Source organism: Nilaparvata lugens, chromosome 14 (assembly GCF_014356525.2).
Source record: "Nilaparvata lugens isolate BPH chromosome 14, ASM1435652v1, whole genome shotgun sequence".
Classification (NCBI taxonomy): domain Eukaryota; kingdom Metazoa; phylum Arthropoda; class Insecta; order Hemiptera; family Delphacidae; genus Nilaparvata; species Nilaparvata lugens.
This window is the reverse complement of record NC_052517.1, coordinates 13,173,971-13,193,013: the sequence shown is the minus strand read 5'-3', so window position 1 is coordinate 13,193,013 and position 19,043 is coordinate 13,173,971. Positions and strand designations below refer to the sequence as shown.

The 19,043-nt window shown below is 33.8% G+C and overlaps 1 protein-coding gene across 4 annotated transcripts in view; it reads right to left on the bottom strand.

The window, feature by feature from the left end:
* Window positions 1–15,524: 15,524 nt before the first annotated feature.
* Window positions 15,525–19,043, bottom strand: part of LOC111054872 (POU domain, class 6, transcription factor 1) — a 225,849-nt gene continuing 222,330 nt past the window's right edge. For all 4 annotated transcript variants that reach the window (XM_039440774.1, XM_039440776.1, XM_039440777.1 and 1 more), the window contains one exon: window positions 15,525–18,574. In XM_039440774.1, the coding sequence (XP_039296708.1) occupies window positions 18,444–18,574 (131 nt within the window). In that variant the 3' untranslated portion in view covers window positions 15,525–18,443. The remainder of the gene's footprint in view (window positions 18,575–19,043) is intronic.

Genomic DNA, 19,043 nt, shown 5'->3' with positions numbered 1-19,043 from the left:
ATTTGATTAAAGCTCTACAAATGAAGAGTTTACTTATTTCAGTATCTAACTGTATTGGAAACAAAACTAAGATATTCATAGGCTCAGATATAATATGCTCAGATCAGAGAAGGTGGTCAATTTGCTTTATATATTTTATAGGTTAGTAATTCTAATATTATAAATGATCATTATCCTGGCTCTACTCAACAGAAAAATTCTATTGACCGAACTGTTGACTGCTTGACCAGTTACTCGAAGTCGATAGTTGAATACGATGAATAAAATGGAATACTATTTATTACTTATACAAACGTTAATATTATATTGAAATACATATTATTATTCATATTATCTGCCATACCGGTATGCTATAAAAAAGAAACTAGGTACCTCACTGTATGGGGACACCTTGTACCAAAATTTTGAGTTATTTAATGGAATTTATTCTATCTTAAGTAAGTAGTTTTCAGTTCCCATGAAGATAGTAAATTTATTCTTGTTCATTGTCAACTTAGCCAGCATTTCTAAAATCGTTATAATTATGACCAGAATCTTATTAAAGTCCTTGGTTCCCACGATTCCACTTGGAATTATCTATTCTCACGACAGACCTAGACGCCAGAAGTATGCTGAATCAATCCCATAGTTCTAAACTTGCAAAAGGGAAATAACTTTTCTCTCCCAGTTTCCTTCTTGCTTGAACGTATCACCTTCCTTACTTACTGAGGAGAAAGAGGGTGGGCAAAGAGAAATTCACCGGCGATCGGGTAAATATTTCATGGCAATTATGGGAAAACTGATCAGTCTGGAAGCCTCTGAAAACTAGGAGAGCAATCATTCTAATCCCAGCTGTCAGAGTGTTGACTGTTTCTTGAGATTTTCTTACAATTTCCAGTAATATGTTTTCGTTTGGGGGTACATTCTCATTCTCTCCAGGAGAATTTAATAATTGATTGTCCAAGTAAATCGGACATTTAATGTAAGAATAATATTTAGAGGTAAAGTCCCCCTTATAGAATATAATAATGGGATGAATTAGGATGACGATTGATTCCCTCTATACTACGCATCTTCAATACCCATTTTGGGTGAGTATTTTCATTATTGTAATTGAATATAATTTATCATTTTTGTAGTGATTTAGAAGTGTTTGATTTATGTATGTTAATAATATTATTTATTTCCTCATAGGAAGCGGTGAATTGTATTTATTTGATGATCTACCTAGATCATCAATTGAATACAATCCTATTAGATATTGGTAATTATTATGTTTCTAATTCTGTTGTAAATTTGTCATCAGGTTTCTGTATCGGGCTGAGAATTTCCATTGTAAAAGGGCCGGCGACTTCTTCCAACCATGGATGGAATCGTACGTCATTGAACGCTGATGAGGAGAGAACAAGACTAACTCCCTTTTGGATCTGTCGCCGCGACGCCTGAACATTCCTGGAGGACGACTGATCATCTTCACCCTTCATCCATCTCCGCCAGGGACTCCGGACATCGCGACGACAACTACAAGATGAGTACTTGATCTTTCCCCACCAGAATTCAATGTGTCCCTTAGATTTTGGTCTCTTAAGACGTAAAAATAATTAAATTTGGTCTCTTAAAGACAAAGATAATCTTTAATTGAAGAAAGTATTTATTGTAAAGTGTTGTTTGAGTTTAAATATTTAATATAGAGGCAATCAATCGTCAAATGATTTTTATTTCGAATTCCTCACCACTAGAATAGTACTAGAAATTTCACTAACCCCTCCACCATCGGGGTCTAGCATGATTTCCAAACTTAATTATAGTTGTCTGAGAATTTAGGTTCTCAAAAGGCACTATAAAATTGGTAGCAGAGCGTACGGTTAATTAGTGAATTTTCTGGTCCTATTTTTGTGTTGGAATTGGAAATTTAAATTTGAAATGGGAAAATTGAATTCTGATGGAATATTATTAAATTAATGAAGTTTTTAAGTGATTTAATGAGTAGCGGTTTCCAGACTATCAGGTTCCATTTATTTATCTAAAGTAGGAAAAATTTTAGTGATATTGAATTATCAAGCTTTTCAATTGTGTAGAAGTAATAAGTATTAATAATTAGTAGATTTGATTATAATAGGATAACATGGCGGTTACACTGGAGATAGTGAAAACGGCATTTACAAGTAACCGTGTAATTAATTCATTTTTGTCTCATAAAATTAACCCAGATGTATTAGTAAAAGATGAACTTCTGTTCGAATTGGAAATCCTAGGTTTAGATAGATCGGAAATGCAAAGTCAGACAGTTGATTGTCTGAGAACTTTGTTTAGACAAAAGATCGCTGACCTCACTGAACGTAGACAAGTATCCTATGAAACGTTAAGATCTCATAGCACAATAAAAGAAATTAGCTCTCGAATTCTATATTTATTGGAAGAACTTGAATCAATGTCGGAACTGACTAGAAAAGAAATTGTGAAATTAGAATCGAAGATTCTTCATTTCATTTCAGTGATTGAACAATCTTTGAAAGCCTTTCCAACAATAACACCAGATAAACAAGGAAAATCATTGACCTTGTTGTATGAAATGATAAATATGTTGCCTTCTATCATTGCTCGTACTGTAGATTTGCAAAGTAAACAAGTTAAGAGTAGGCCTCCTTCTCCAGCTAATATGAAATCGCCTAGTGCATTCTCATTTCCCAGTACATCAAATGTTGTAGTTTCAAATCAACCAGGTACAAGTAAACTATTGAATATACCTTCTGTGAACATAATAAATTCGCCAACTGGAGAGGTGAATGCAGCTGCAGGCCCTGACAATAATATAATTTTGAGTCAAAATCAAAATCAGGTACAACATTCAATGTATTCAAAAATACATAACCCCATTGAATCTTTGACTAAAAATTTGAAACCTACTGATGGTCTGAACATTCATGATTTGTTATCGTTTCTAACTATTGCACTAAAAATTCAGTCATTTTCTCAAATAGATGACGGCCAGATGCTAAAACTATTAGTGCCATTCACAGTTGGGCCTCTATGCGATAAAATCACTATGGCGATCAATTCAAGTCACTCTTTTGATAAATTCCACCAGGAGGTTCTGAACTATTTTGTACCACAGAGACTTATGTCAACAATAGTCAAAGATCGATTTTATCGACTGCAAGCGCCGGTTGAGCCTATATCAGCTTACGTGGTGTCGATAAAAGAGAGTGCTTTGCTATTGAGATTGGAAAAATCAGAAGCTGAAGTCGTATCTACAATATTAAGTGGTCTGAGTCCTCACGAAAGGTCAAGGTTAATTTTCATGAACAAACCTACAACTCTAGCCCAATTAGATGAAATCTGTATCCAGGCACAAAATTTACATTTTGCAGACATCGAGAGAGATGCTTTCTATAGGACTAATAGGGATAATAACAATACACCTCAATTTGAAAAGAGACCCATAAATAACTATCCCAACAGAGGACACAGGCAGGGATTTGTATGCTATAAATGCAATGGACCCAATCACATTGCAAGAAATTGCACTAAGAATTTAAACTTCAACCTAGCCTCATCAACAAAAAAAAACTTAGTGTCAAAAGTAAATAAAGTAGAAAAACAATCAAAATTGAAATCATTGAAAAATAAAATTTCTAATTCTAAGAAACGTTTCATTCAAAATTTGCAAAGAAAATCTGAAAATAAAGTGTGTGGGATGATTTATTCTAACAAAGCTCTTCCCTTTGTACCAGCGAATTTCAATAATGGTGAAACTACATTCCAATGTCTAGTTGACTCTGGTTCAGCGTTTTCAATAATAAAAGCCTCCACACTTCAGGAAATAATTAGCAGTAATAAACTTAAAGAAATTGAGATCATTGAAGATCAAGTTATTTGTTCGACTGCAAATTCTTCTAAATTAGTTATGAATACGTCGTGCATTTTGAAAATTAAAATAGAAATATTCTCATGGAAATTCCGATTTTTAATTGCTGATAACTTGCCAGTTGAAATAATTTTGGGATGTGACTTCATAGAGCACTCTCAGATCCTTGTGAATTTAATAAGAAGAAACTTTTTCTTTGACTTCAGTCCTCACTTGAAATTTCCTTTAATCAATAAAGATTTTTCTAACAATTCCGAAATTCAAGTTCATAATATCATGGAGAGACTGGCCCCAATGGACTTATCGCATTTGAGTTATTTTGATAGGAGTAGTCTAGAGAAATTGATCAGTAAACACGCAGATGTTCTGACTGAGAAAATTGGATCAACCGATCTAATAAAATATGATATTAAATTAACATCCAACAAGGTTGTCAGATCTCAACCGTATTCTATGAATCCAATCAAGTTAGAATATCTAAGAAAAAAGATTCAACAGCTACTAGATGAAGATATAATTGAGCCCTCAACATCGCAGTACTCGTCACCTGTTTATTGGTGCCCAAACCAACTCCAAATTCTTATCGATTGTGCATTGATTATCGTCGCCTCAATAAGGTAATAGAGTTACAGTCAGCTCCATTAGGAAATCTTCACGAATGTTTTCATTATTTTTCAAATGCTAAGTGGTTTTCGTGCATTGATTTGACTAGCGCTTATAACCAAATCCATTTGACTGAAAATCGAAGCATCTAACAGCGTTCATAACACCATTTAACTTGTATCAATTCAAGCGTTTGCCATATGGAATCAGTTGTGGATCAGCTGTTTTGACCAACTTAATGCAGAAATTGTTTGGTGACTTGCGTTTCAAGGGACTATTTTTTATTTGGATGATTTGATTATATATACTGACACTCTCGAAAATCATTGGAAATTATTAGATGAAGTTTTCTGTAGATTAAAACGATCAAACCTGACAGTGAACCCTCAGAAATGTAACTTTGCTGCTAACAAAATCAATTTCCTAGGTCATTTGGTTTCTCATAATAGTATTTCAATCGACCCAGAAAGAACAAAACCAATTGTTAATTTTCCTGTTCCAACTAAAGTAAAAGGAATTGAACGATTCTTGGGAATGGTGCAGTTTTTCTCTAAGTTTATCCCCAACTTAGCACAGATTTCAGCCCCATTGAATGCCTTGAGGAAGAAAAATGCGAAATTCATATGGAATGATGAATGTCAAAAATCGTTTGATAAACTAAAACAGATTCTGTCACAGCCTCCGCTTCTAAAAATGGCTGATTTCAATGAGAAGTTTATTTTGAGCACTGATGCTTCTTCAATTGCAATAGGATGTGTGTTGGGTCAGATGCAAGATGGAGCTTTTGCCCCAATCGCTTATGCATCACGCACCCTATCACCATTAGAACGAAAATATTCCACCTATGAAAAGGAAACTTTAGCTGCACTTTATGGAGTTGAGAAATTCAAATATTTCCTTGAACATACAAAATTCATTCTGAGAACTGATTGTAATGCACTGCAATTTGTCTTGAACCACCCAAAGCAACTTGGTAGGATAGGGAGATGGGTTCTGAGGTTATCTGCCTTTCAGTTTACTACAGAGCATGTGAAAGGCGTTGACAATAAGGTCGCCGATTGTTTAAGCCGTATGTTTGAAGACTCTCCTCCCGAAGTAATAGAACAGAATTTATGTAGTATAAATTTAGTAGATTTCCCACTCAGTTTCACTGATATTTCAACCTATCAGAAGCAGGACGAATTTGTGAAGGAGATAATGCAATCAGCGAGTGCTGGTAATGATATTTTTCCGTATCAAATAAAAAAGGGAATTCTAGTATGCAATGTTCGAAATTCAACTGAACCAAAAATAGTACTTCCCCAAGTTCTAAAACCCATGGTTTGCAAGTATTACCACGAATCTTTGTTTGGCGCTCATCTAGGATATACAAAAACTTTGAATAAAATTAAACAGGTTTTCACTTGGAAAGGAATATCTAAAGATGTAGGAGTATTTATTAAGAACTGTAAAATATGTGCATTATCTAAACCAGCACAGAAGGCTAATTATGGCTATATGGCTTCCAGTGTTGCTTCTTACCCCATGGAGAAATTATTTATAGATTTTGTAGGAAAACTCCCAAGATCTTCTAAAGGTAATTGCATGATTTTTAGCTGTCTCGACGCGTTTAGTAAGTATTGCTGGCTGATTGCAGTCAGAGAAGCCAATGCTAATACCGTTTGCAATGAACTACAAAGGATTTTCACTAATTTCGGTGTACCTAAAATAATAGTGTCAGACAATGGACCACAATTCAAATCTAATATATTCAATAAGTTCTGTTTTCAAAGAGGCATTTTACATGTCACGTGTACTCCATACCACCCTCAATCCAACGCTGTTGAAAGAGTACATAGGAATTTGAAATCTGCACTTATTGCATTCTCTTCTCATGATCACACAAAATGGGATGTACCACTCAGTTGGTTACCTCTAGCATTTAATTGCAGCTTCCATGAAAGTAGTAAGTATACTCCTTATGAGTTGATATTCAGGCATAAACCAACTCACCCACTCACGAATATATGGGTAATAGATGAAATACTGCCCCAGAAATTCAGTGAAAGTACGAGAAAATTGTGGAAACAAGCTCATGAAAACCTCTTAAAATCGCAGAGTAAAGTGAAGGAAAGATTTGACTTACAAAGAAGTAGAATCCCTTTCAAAACTAATGATAGAGTTTTCCTAAAAGCTAATCCAATAAGTAGAGCTGCTGATAAAATTTCGGCAAAGTTAGCACAAAGATGGTCTGGCCCATTCATAATAAAAGAATGGATTTCACCTGTATCTGTAAAGTTATTTTCCATGGATGGAAATACATTCATACGACGTGCACATGTATCACAATTGAAATTAGATAAGAGCATTAATACAGGAGACACATAAGAAGTCAGGTGGACGCATCTGAATTTCGTGACTGTAACTGTAACTATGACTGAATTTAGTGACTGTTATATCATGTCTTTGAAGTTGTAATAATTGAAAGTCGACTATAAACAAGAGAGAAATTTCCTAGGTAGTAATATAAGTTCATGGCCATGATTATAGTAATAAGAATATTAGGAAGATATGAGTAAAATAGGATAAATAAGTAGAATTATTATAATAATCGTAATTGGAGTATAATCTTATATAATATCAAATTTTTATATATAATCAATTAAACTATATCGTTGTGAATAAGGCATAATCAGTTTATTATTGTGTACTCAAGTAGGATTATTCAGTTAGGTTGTAGTATTTTATTCACGTACTATAGTATTCATTGGCAATATAGAAATAGGTTAGTAGTGTTAATGTGTAACTAGATTAAGTATTGAATGAAAAGCTTGATATATCGATAATTCTCAGAGTAGGCTAGTTCATTGTTCTAGTAAGGTTTCATGATAATTTTGTTGATATTATGATACCGTAATTTGTGTAATGTTGACATCGAACGGCTAGCTCCGTTCAGAGAGAATAGGATCCAGACAGAGTCAATCCTATTTTCTCTGACTGCATTCGACGTAAGTTACTCTCGCACACTCTCTCTCACAACCTTCATGACTTGTAGTACGGTAGTAGTAAGTGTTTGCTCGGAAAACCAGTCAACGACGCTAGATTGCGCTGGGCCCGCGCTTTTCTTCGTTTCGACTGACTCCGAATGCTGTGGATTCTCCCCACACCCTTTCAATTGGCGCGCTCACCTATTCAAAATTTTGGTAGTTTTTTTCATTTGGCGTCCAACTTTCCTTTAACGGGGGGAGAATCTGTACCAAAATTTTGAGTTATTTAATGGAATTTATTCTATCTTAAGTAAGTAGTTTTCAGTTCCCATGAAGATAGTAAATTTATTCTTGTTCATTGTCAACTTAGCCAGCATTTCTAAAATCGTTATAATTATGACCAGAATCTTATTAAAGTCCTTGGTTCCCACGATTCCACTTGGAATTATCTATTCTCACGACAGACCTAGACGCCAGAAGTATGCTGAATCAATCCCATAGTTCTAAACTTGCAAAAGGGAAATAACTTTTCTCTCCCAGTTTCCTTCTTGCTTGAACGTATCACCTTCCTTACTTACTGAGGAGAAAGAGGGTGGGCAAAGAGAAATTCACCGGCGATCGGGTAAATATTTCATGGCAATTATGGGAAAACTGATCAGTCTGGAAGCCTCTGAAAACTAGGAGAGCAATCATTCTAATCCCAGCTGTCAGAGTGTTAACTGTTTCTTGAGATTTCTTACAATTTACAGTAATATGTTTTCGTTTGGGGGTACATTCTCATTCTCTCCAGGAGAATTTAATAATTGATTGTCCAAGTAAATCGGACATTTAATGTAAGAATAATATTTAGAAGTAAAGTCCCCCTTATAGAATATAATAATGGGATGAATTAGGATGACGATTGATTCCCTCTATACTACGCATCTTCAATACCCATTTTGGGTGAGTATTTTCATTATTGTAATTGAATATAATTTATCATTTTTGTAGTGATTTAGAAGTGTTTGATTTATGTATGTTAATAATATTATTTATTTCCTCATAGGAAGCGGTGAATTGTATTTATTTGATGATCTACCTAGATCATCAATTGAATACAATCCTATTAGATATTGGTAATTATTATGTTTCTAATTCTGTTGTAAATTTGTCATCAGGTTTCTGTATCGGGCTGAGAATTTCCATTGTAAAAGGGCCGGCGACTTCTTCCAACCATGGATGGAATCGTACGTCATTGAACGCTGATGAGGAGAGAACAAGACTAACTCCCTTTTGGATCTGTCGCCGCGACGCCTGAACATTCCTGGAGGACGACTGATCATCTTCACCCTTCATCCATCTCCGCCAGGGACTCCGGACATCGCGACGACAACTACAAGATGAGTACTTGATCTTTCCCCACCAGAATTCAATGTGTCCCTTAGATTTTGGTCTCTTAAAGACGTAAAAATAATTAAATTTGGTCTCTTAAAGACAAAGATAATCTTTAATTGAAGAAAGTATTTATTGTAAAGTGTTGTTTGAGTTTAAATATTTAATATAGAGGCAATCAATCGTCAAATGATTTTTATTTCGAATTCCTCACCACTAGAATAGTACTAGAAATTTCACTAACCCCTCCACCATCGGGGTCTAGCATGATTTCCAAACTTAATTATAGTTGTCTGAGAATTTAGGTTCTCAAAAGGCACTATAACCTTATGTATGAATACATGATTAAAATTATGTATCATGTTGAATTATTTAACTTTTCGAGTAATTTCTATCCTTCCATAGCATAGGCAGAAGCTGTATGTAGTATCTTTTCCAGGAATTGTGATAATAAATGGATGAAAATTTCATCACCATGGAATTCTTGCTCAATTTATTGTGAATTTTATTGGAAGTTCGAGGTATCCTTGAGGTCAAGAAAATCTAATGCATTTAGATTCAATGCAGTTTGCTGGACCCTGCAAGTTACATTTTGATTTTGTGAAATTGAGCTTGGCGATTAAACTGGAAGCAGTTTGTACCAGCGGAAGTACTGTATCAGAAACCAAAAATATTTACATTCAGTTATAACAGTTTAATGGCTTTAAAGCTATTGCTATTTAACTAGACCCCTAAAATTGAATAAATGAATAGAAACCAACAATATTTTAACTAGTACAGTAAATATAAGTTATATACATAATAATTATGACATTTTTATTTTGAAAAGCAACTAAAACTGAACATGTATACAAACATTCAGAATGTTATCTGATACCATATCTGTAATATACAGCATTTTATGCAATAACAATATTTATTTTACCATCATTGATTCATAAAAAAACTGCAAATCCACAAAAATTTAGAATTTTATGAAAAGTTAAAATTTTAGCAAATGTATTGTATTGTACTGCATAACTATGGAATAATATGGTGATATACAGCTAAAAGGGTATTAGACAAAGCATATTAGGCCTATACTGAGAACAAAAAACTTGGATTATTAGTAAATATTTACTGTAGTAATTGTAGGATAGTTTAAGAAAATTTAGTGAAAGGCACAAAGGGTGAACTCCTTTGTCAAATTTTTTGCAAACATATATTGAGTTTTTTTCCTTTTGCCACCTTGACTTATTAGTACTTATCTTGCTACAAACTTGACAATTGCGTTCTTTTTCATCTGTCAACAGTTCATCCCCAACACCTATAGTGAGGTCCACGTTATAATGACAGTAATTGATAAACTTTGATGTTGCTATCCTTGTCTATCATTCGACAAAGAAGGTATTACTATCCTTTTATAGCTCCGCAACGATGCCAAATCTGTTTTTGGCAATGAATAAATATAATTAATTAATGCAGAGGCAAGGCAACGCTGTTCATCTATCTTCATCTACTGTCATTATAACGTGGACCTCACTATAGTCGCTGGGCCTGCAGAGGTGCCTGGCCACTTTGCCGCCAAGGGTGAACTAATATTGTCCTTCATAATATTCAAACAACGATATGAATCTGAACTCATTGACGAAATAATCATCTACAGCTCTGTAGAAAGATGCCACTTTCGACGAGTTGGAAACGCTACCTACGTTTAGTCAATGGAATTTTACGGCCGGGGGTGGTGGATTTCCGCGAGTAAACCAAGCTTGTCGTTTGCGTGAAAAATACTTAGTTTGTCGTCGTCCCAGTTTGACGAAATCGCCCAATTTGACCTTTTTTTGCTGTTTTAGTGGTTTTAAGCGCTGGCTGTTCTCTGCAACCCCAAAACTAGATGAAAACTTTGCATTTATTTTTGAAATTATTAAATCATTTGGATGATATAGAGCAGTCCTGATTATAATATACACATTTATTATATATTTTTATGTATTTTGAGCTATAGTAACTATTTACATTTCATCCACTGAAGAAGAATATAATTTTTATATTCCGGTAGTTAGCAGAAGTGCTCTTTTCTGCAACAAGGAGGATCCTCCTACTTCTGCAAGACCCCGGCATTTTTGAACACCTCAAGTGCTGATAGCAATATTTTATTATAATATAACATTTATTTTATCAGTGATAAAATGTATCTTTGTTTATTATATTGCTATCAGCGCTTGTGGTTTTGAAAAAAAGTTGACATTACAGTGAGGTTCACATGAAAAAATGTCAGTATTTGATTAAAAATGATCTTGCTGTCCTTTTCTACCATTTGACAAAGCAGATAGCGCTATCCCTTTTTAGCTCCGCAACGTTTTTCAACAACTTAGAACTAACATCTTATATTGATCTCAATTTATTATGAAAACAATGTATTAATGAATTATCATTGTAAAAAATACATTTCTCAACAAATAAAATATGATTGTTCATTTTAAACAAGAGTGAACAAATTAATATTACATACCGGTATCAGCAGTTTTCTATGAAAGGCAATGACAAGACAGAAAATCGGCAACGCTATTCTCCAATATTTCTCCACTTCCAAGGGAATCAGAAGCAAGGTCTATAAATATAGATTTTGTATTCATTAATAGACCTTGATCAGAAGTTCGAACTCTAGCGCTTCCGTGTAGAAAGTAATTGTGTGGAAATCAGATGATAGAGGCAGAGCGCCTACTTCTGAATTTGAAAATAATTTTTCCTTCATCTCCTGTCTAAAGTGCTTACTTTACTCCCTGGAGCATAATACTAAAGTGTCACTTTTTCGCTCTCGGGAGGAAAAAACAGGAAAACTCCCTACACCGTAAAATTGACTTCATTTAAATAACATGAGGAACATCTCTATTTGAAAAACGTACATTTGAAATAGGTTGGAAGGTCTAAGCTCAGATGAGAAAGCATATAGAGTACCAAAATTATATAAATTCATAAATTATATAATTATATTCATATTACTATACTAAAAAAATGTATAAATATTTTTTTATATTCCATGTTATCCAAAATACCAGCCAACGAGCATTCCTCATTAATCAAGTTTGAAACGGGAACTTCATCATAGTTGTAGTTGTGGTGGCCATTGTTGTTAGAACTTTTGCTGACAGATAGCGCATGGCGCTGTCGGCGAAAAACTGTGGTTACAAGCCAGCCCAGCTGCTTAAGTTTCAGATTATGTTGTAACACATTGTTTGGTCACGTACGTTTTTAGAAATTATTTTATTTGCATTTTTTATAAGAATGTAGGTGGAGGGAAAATGTTGTGAATATCACGAGTGAAAAATGTTTTTTCTTCCTCAGGAAAATTGTTGCCCTCGGCTTTGCCTCGGGCTTCAAACTTTTCCCTCAGGAGAAAAAACAGCTTTTTTCACTCTAGATATACAAATAACATAGGCCTACTATTATTTTGAATGAATTTGTTTGAACTTTTTTTGACGTGAGCATGAGCACTAGTGCTTCCATGGAAGCGAAAAGGATGTACCTCATCTCATTTTGGGAAAAACTTTGCCACCAGAGATCGTGTAAGTTGATTCTTCAGCCAACTTCTTTTCTCCTATACGTGGACTCAAATATTAACAGTCTTTGTTTTGTTTACCTGCTCTGTTTTTAAATGAAAGAATAATAAGAAGTGAAGAAGAAGAAGAAAAAGAAGAAGAAGAAGGAGAAGAAGAAGAGGAAGAAGAAGAAGAAGAAGAAAAAGAAGAAGAGGAAGAGGAGAAAGGTGAAGGAGATTTTTGCTAGGATTGATTGTGTACTTTGCAATTAAATAACACATTTTATAATCAAATATGGACTTATAATTTTTATACACGTCTTAAAATCAATATATTAATCATTATAATTATCATCCTTCATAATAATAATTATCATCATCATCACTATTCTATAAATACTATAGACGTCTACGTACATTTCACAATATCATTATCATTATTTACATAAAATTCAATTTGATCCTTAATAATTGTATACCTTATCAATCTCATCAATATTCATATTGATAGTGACCGATAATTATCTCCTTGATTCCTGACAATCAATAATCATAATTATTCGAATAATAATTGATAATTCATTGTAATACTATTAATAAATAATTGAATCTTCATTATTGTTATGTGGGCGAACTGTAGTGTAACTATTGATACAATATTTTATTATGTAATACAACAATTGTTATTATTTTCTGTCTATATGTTTTCTATTACTTCAACTGTTTGATTATGGCTATGTTTTATCATAGTAATATTTGTAATATTTACTAGTTTTGGCTTAACATTTCCAATGTGGGGTTACAAATATTATTATAATATTTGATTAGTAGTAACTTTGGGAAACAAGATGGTGATTTATGTGATAGATGTTGTTGTAAAATGGGGAAAATTTGATGTTTGGGTAACAGAAATTGAGACAAGCCTAATTATTAATAGAGAATAACTTGAATTCCATCTTAGAAAAAATTCAACTGTACGAAAAAATGAATTGAAAGGAACAGTTTTCAATACCGTACATCATCATCATCATCATCATCATCATCATCATCATCATCATCATCATCATCATCATCATCATAATTGGCACTATAGTGAGGTCCACGTTATAATGACAGTATTTGATCAACTCTGGTTTTGCTATCCTTGTCTATCATTCGACAAAGCCGGTGGTACTATCCTTTTCTAGGTCCACAACGATGACAATTATGTTTTTGACAGTGTAGAAATATAATTGATTAATGCAGAGAATCATCATCGCTATTCTTATATCTTTATCCACTGCCATTATAACGTGGACCACACTATACATCCCATGTAGGGTCTTAGCCTTCACAACCAAATCCTTCCATCCCTCTTGACATTCTGCTGTTCCTCTTCATCTTCTTAAACCCAGTCTTCGCAAATCCTCCTCCAAATCGCCAACCCACCGCTTTCTTGGCCTTCCTTGTAGTCTTCTTCCTCCAGGTTTGCACCATTTTTGGCACCCTCCCTTCTGGCATTCTGTGCACATCACCAGCCCTCATACTTTTCACAACAGATAAAAAATAATGATCTCCTCGAGCAATCTTCCTAGTTCCTCGTTTGTTCTTATCCTCCATATTTCATTTTCGTTTTTTGATTACATAGGAGTGAAATTCATTCATGTTATTATTGATGAATTTATGTTGAGAAGAAAAAATATTTTTGGATTTTTGGATAAGTGATAATTTATTGATGGTAGTGTCATCTTGTCTTTTTGAAATTACTCGAACATTTTTACTTGGAATTGTTTGCTAAGAGATTAATTTTTAATTAACATTTTTTATAGAGTGAAGATGTCAAAAAATTCCATAAATGTTACGGTACTTGGTGCTGTCTGGTTTCAGACTATTCTGATACTGTAACAATTTTTTTGAAAACTGAATTTCATCAAATAGCTAAAGAATAACTACTATACATAAGCCACCATCTTGCCTTCCTTTATAACAACAAAACAAAAATTCTAAAACAATATCTTCTTGTTAAAAATGTCGTCCAAATAGTCAATTTTGTTTCCGCAAATTCAAAAATACAAATCATAAAAAACTACATCCGAAATTTATACACAATTTTCAACATTTCCAAACATTTTCAATTTTGATGTACAAAAAAATAAATATTATTTAGGAACTTTGGTTACAGATACGGTGTTTGATATACATATATTTATTTATATATATCAATGATATATATTTCATTTCAAACTTGAAATTCTATTCTGATTACTTAAATATATCATATTATAAAATTGTTACATTATGTACATTTTCACAATAGGCTTGAAACAACACATCATTTAATCACAATTACAATAAATACTGTTTGAAATAGGTTCATTATGCTTAAGCTTAAAGCTAGGTTATTTATTATATATGAATTCAGCAATATACATCTATGAAGTTATAAACAAATTGGAAAATAATACTTTCAACTGCTAGTTGATTTTGAATTGGTTTATACAAGAATTTTGCTTGTCAGAACAAGAACAAGAAAATGTAGCATTTTCAAAAGTTGAAAATAATCATATATATGGTATCTCTAAGGAAAAACTTCAAGTTTTGACTGTTACAATATCTTAAAACAGGAAATAAGCTCAACAATTATTCAATTTTCACAGTTCTCCTACATGCAATGCAAATTCTACCCAAACTTTTCTAGAAATTAGCAATTAGCTTTAACTATGTTACTATACTCTTGAAGGTAGATTAAAAGTATATAATGAAATTAAAAATATTACATTAAATATCACACAACAATAAGTTATCATCCAAAGGTGCAGAATATATATAGTCTGAGGTTGAACATAATGAGTTTGTGGCTAAAATACAATGATTGTATTTTATGTAATAGAAACATATTTTTGGTTATAACAGTGGTTTGGTTAGATAACAATATACTTTTTGAGGTTATGTTTACCCTTATAAAAAAATGAAAAAAGGTGCAATACATGAGTTTGGTAAGTTAACCACATTATTTTTTGAGATTATGTTCATGCATAATATATAATGAAACGTGCAAAAATAAGTTTATTTAGATTAGCTTCAATGAACATGTGCCATTTTTGAGGCTACTTTTTTACCTCAATACAAAAAAATGTCCAAAACATACATTCATTGAGGTTTGGCTCAAAGAGCATCATGTTTTTGAAGATATTTTCACCCTTAATATGGATAGTGTCCACGAGAAATCATATTATTTTCTAGGATGTGTTTGCCCTCAATTCAAGTGTAAATGGATGGAGCGTACAGGTTTTTGGATTTATAGTAGTGGTGATGAATCTCTGTCCAATACAAGTGTACTGTATTTTTATGATCTAAAGAGTAGGAGATAGTTTCATAGAATGAGGGACAGAAAAATTCTCATAAGCTGGTCCTCTGGGCCAGATGAACCAGCTATTAAGAGGCTTCTATACTCACTTCATGAGTTGAAGTGAGACAGATGATAACCACAATAAAATAATCTATGAGTGAAGGACAAAAATACATATTTTTTCCAAGAGCAGGAGTTAATTTTTGAGTTTTCACGTATGACAACATTATTCCTGGATGACAAGAAAATGTATCTACCTTTTTCAAAATATAAGCAAAATGATGGTCTTTAGTAGCCTAGTTAATCAGACTAGTTAATTACCTTGTTACAAGTAGTTATCCTCCAGTTATGTTTTAACACCAGTTTATTTGTGATCAGCAATACAGAAGATGCTTGTGTGATATTTTTACAGTGTGGAAGGACTTTAATAGGATACCTAAATAACTGATCTTATATCTAAATTGACTAAATTATGTTCCATCCAGTTTTTCCTATTTGTAAGTTTTGTCAATTTGAGTTTGTTCCTAGTTGGAGGATGTTCACAGTAATGTTATCCATAGTGCTTTGCCATACCTGAAAATCTTGATAAATCGAAGTTGATATCTCAGACTTCCAAACTTTGTCCAATTTACACATTTTATGATGCTTTTTGTTCTGTACAGTAATGCTAACCATTTCAGTCACCATCCCACAAAAATTATAGTTCCCAATATTACTGGTAGGCCTAGTTATATCGCAACTAAATCAAATACAATCACAAATGTCAAGATTTGCTTACATCTATTCAACAGTTTTACACATTGATAATAATTACATCAAGTTTGAAAATGTCCAATCCAAATGGTTTCTTTGATGATATATGGCACTCTCTCTGTAAAACTACCACAAGATCAGCATTCATAGCCTACTCTAGATACATTAAAATTCAACCAACAAATTCACAGAGCAATAACCCAAGCCTTATCTACAACATTTCTGACTAACAAGAACGAATTTTCTTGAAATTGCACATCAATTGTCCCCTCTTCTGCACTTTTCCAATTTAGACTCCTCACTATCTGTGAACCCATATTCTCAATACAATTTTATTTTCCAAATGCATTAAATTGATGATAAAAATGTGTTCAATTTACAACTTCTTCTATCAACCCTACCATACTTCATTTTATCCGGATTCTACCTTGTATAGAAAGTCCTTAGGACCAAATGCAAACACTATGTTTAACGCTAAATCACGTTCACTTGCAGATATGGTTGCATTTATCATAAGGTGTTTCATACAGGGCTCAAATGAACATCGACATTTCTCAGTTCAAACCAAGTATCTACACATGAGCCTCAGTCAAAGTACTATGGTACTTTGTCTGATTTCAGAACTTTTGATCAAATGACCAAAACTCACAAAAATGGCACTCATACTCCATTCACAAAGGAGTGAAAAATAGTAGGTATATTTCCATACATCCATTCTCCAAATGCAGTAAATGCAGGTTAGGATGGATTGGTTTTAACTATTCCACTGTATCAAGACTCATCTATAAAAGATGTAGGCTCATCTGGCACAAATAAGGACCAATTTATACCAGTCAATATTTTGTGAACATTTCTGTGGTAATTGACAAGTCCAGGTACAATACCATAGAAATGGTTGGCCCTTCCCAAGCCCCTGCTATGATTTTTTGTCAAGTGCTTCACTCATCTCTGGAACATCTCCATGTCCTGTCCTGTTAATTCTACTGATATTGCACTTTCTCAGTTAAATGGCACCCAGACTCCTGGCACATTCACATCATTCCTACAATCTTCATAAACACACACCACTGAACCATGTACAGTCCTTACTATCTCAAACCAACCCAGTCTACTTCATAGCTCAATATTCCTTGCTGATAGGGAATTTTTGAAGCTCAAATCCCCCCAAAATGGTGCCCATATGAACTTTTCACATACCTACATTAAAATTAAGAATTTCACACAATACTAAAAAAAAATCCATTTCAAACCAACCCAGCTCCACTTCCAATAATATCCAATTTCCTCTTATTCTACAAAAAGCTGTTTTCTGTTGATGTGTTTTCTCAGACAAAACTCCACGAAAATCTACTACTCACACTTGACAAATTTCATGTTTCATCAACCCAGTCAGTCTTCGAATAATGTCCAATTTTCCACTGATTCTGCTGAATGTCCACTTTCTGCAGATTCCCCTTTAAGCTGCTTTCCACTGACGGTGCGTTCTCTCAGTCAAAACCCTACAAAAATGGTGCCTCCAAGACAGACAGTTATTCACCACACTTAACCAAGTCTATCACTTCTCAACCCAGTCACATTTTCAATGTCCATTTTCCCAGTAAATGTCAATTCTCTGCAGATTTGGCTGAATGCTGTTTGCTGCTGATGATACATTCTCAGGCGAAACCCCAAAAAAATGATGTCCAAACACCTACCACAGTACAGTAATCCTCACTTGCATCCTTCAAAGTCCATTTGCTCCTAACCAAGACACACTTAAATGTCCATTCTTCTGCTAAATGTCCATTTTCTGCAGAATTGGCTGGATATTGTTCCCTACTGATGATGTATTTTCTCCTCAAAAACCCCACAAAAATGATGCCCAAACACCTACCACATTGAAGTATCCATTAATGGCATTCATCAAAGCCAATGTGCTCTCAACCCAGTCACACTTAAATGTCCATTCTTCTGCTAAATGGCCATTCTTGGCAGATTCAGCTGAAGGCTGTTTTCTGCTGATGGTGCATTTTCTTAGTCGAAGTCCCAGAGGAATGGTGGCTGGGCTGAGGCCGTGGGCTAAGTGGGACAACCGCCTTTCGACATCATGCGCACGGTGTTCTTGAGTGCTTGCCGCTTGTTGCAGAACCAGATGCGGATCACCTCTCGCTCATAGCCCAGCTGGTGGGCCAGGGTTGTGATCTCTGTGCCTGTAACAGATGTCGTGTGATCATTAGTTGAATGAATAAGTATTCCAATAGAGCTATTTTATGCTTCAAGTTTCAAACTTTCTAATTATCATTAAGGATGTATAAATTTGGATTTGATTGTTAAATAATAGAAATATGACTATAGTCCAAAAAGTATTCATTTTCTCCAAGGCAGATAGGCCAGATGCTCTTTCCTGCACTAATGACTTCCTAGGCTACCTAACAGCATTCTCCCTACTTTTGTGTCAGCATCCAATTGTGCACAGCATCTAAAATGAAGTTTATCAACATAGTTTTAAGAAAATGATTAGCCTTTACTTTTATTTCATATTAATGATTGTATTAATTCTTACATAGCAAGTTTTCACAGTTGTCAAGTAAATTCGATGGGAAATACTTATAATTCACAGCGTGAGACTATAAAACTATAATTCTATCTGTGTTTTCTAGATACTCCCATATGGAGGGG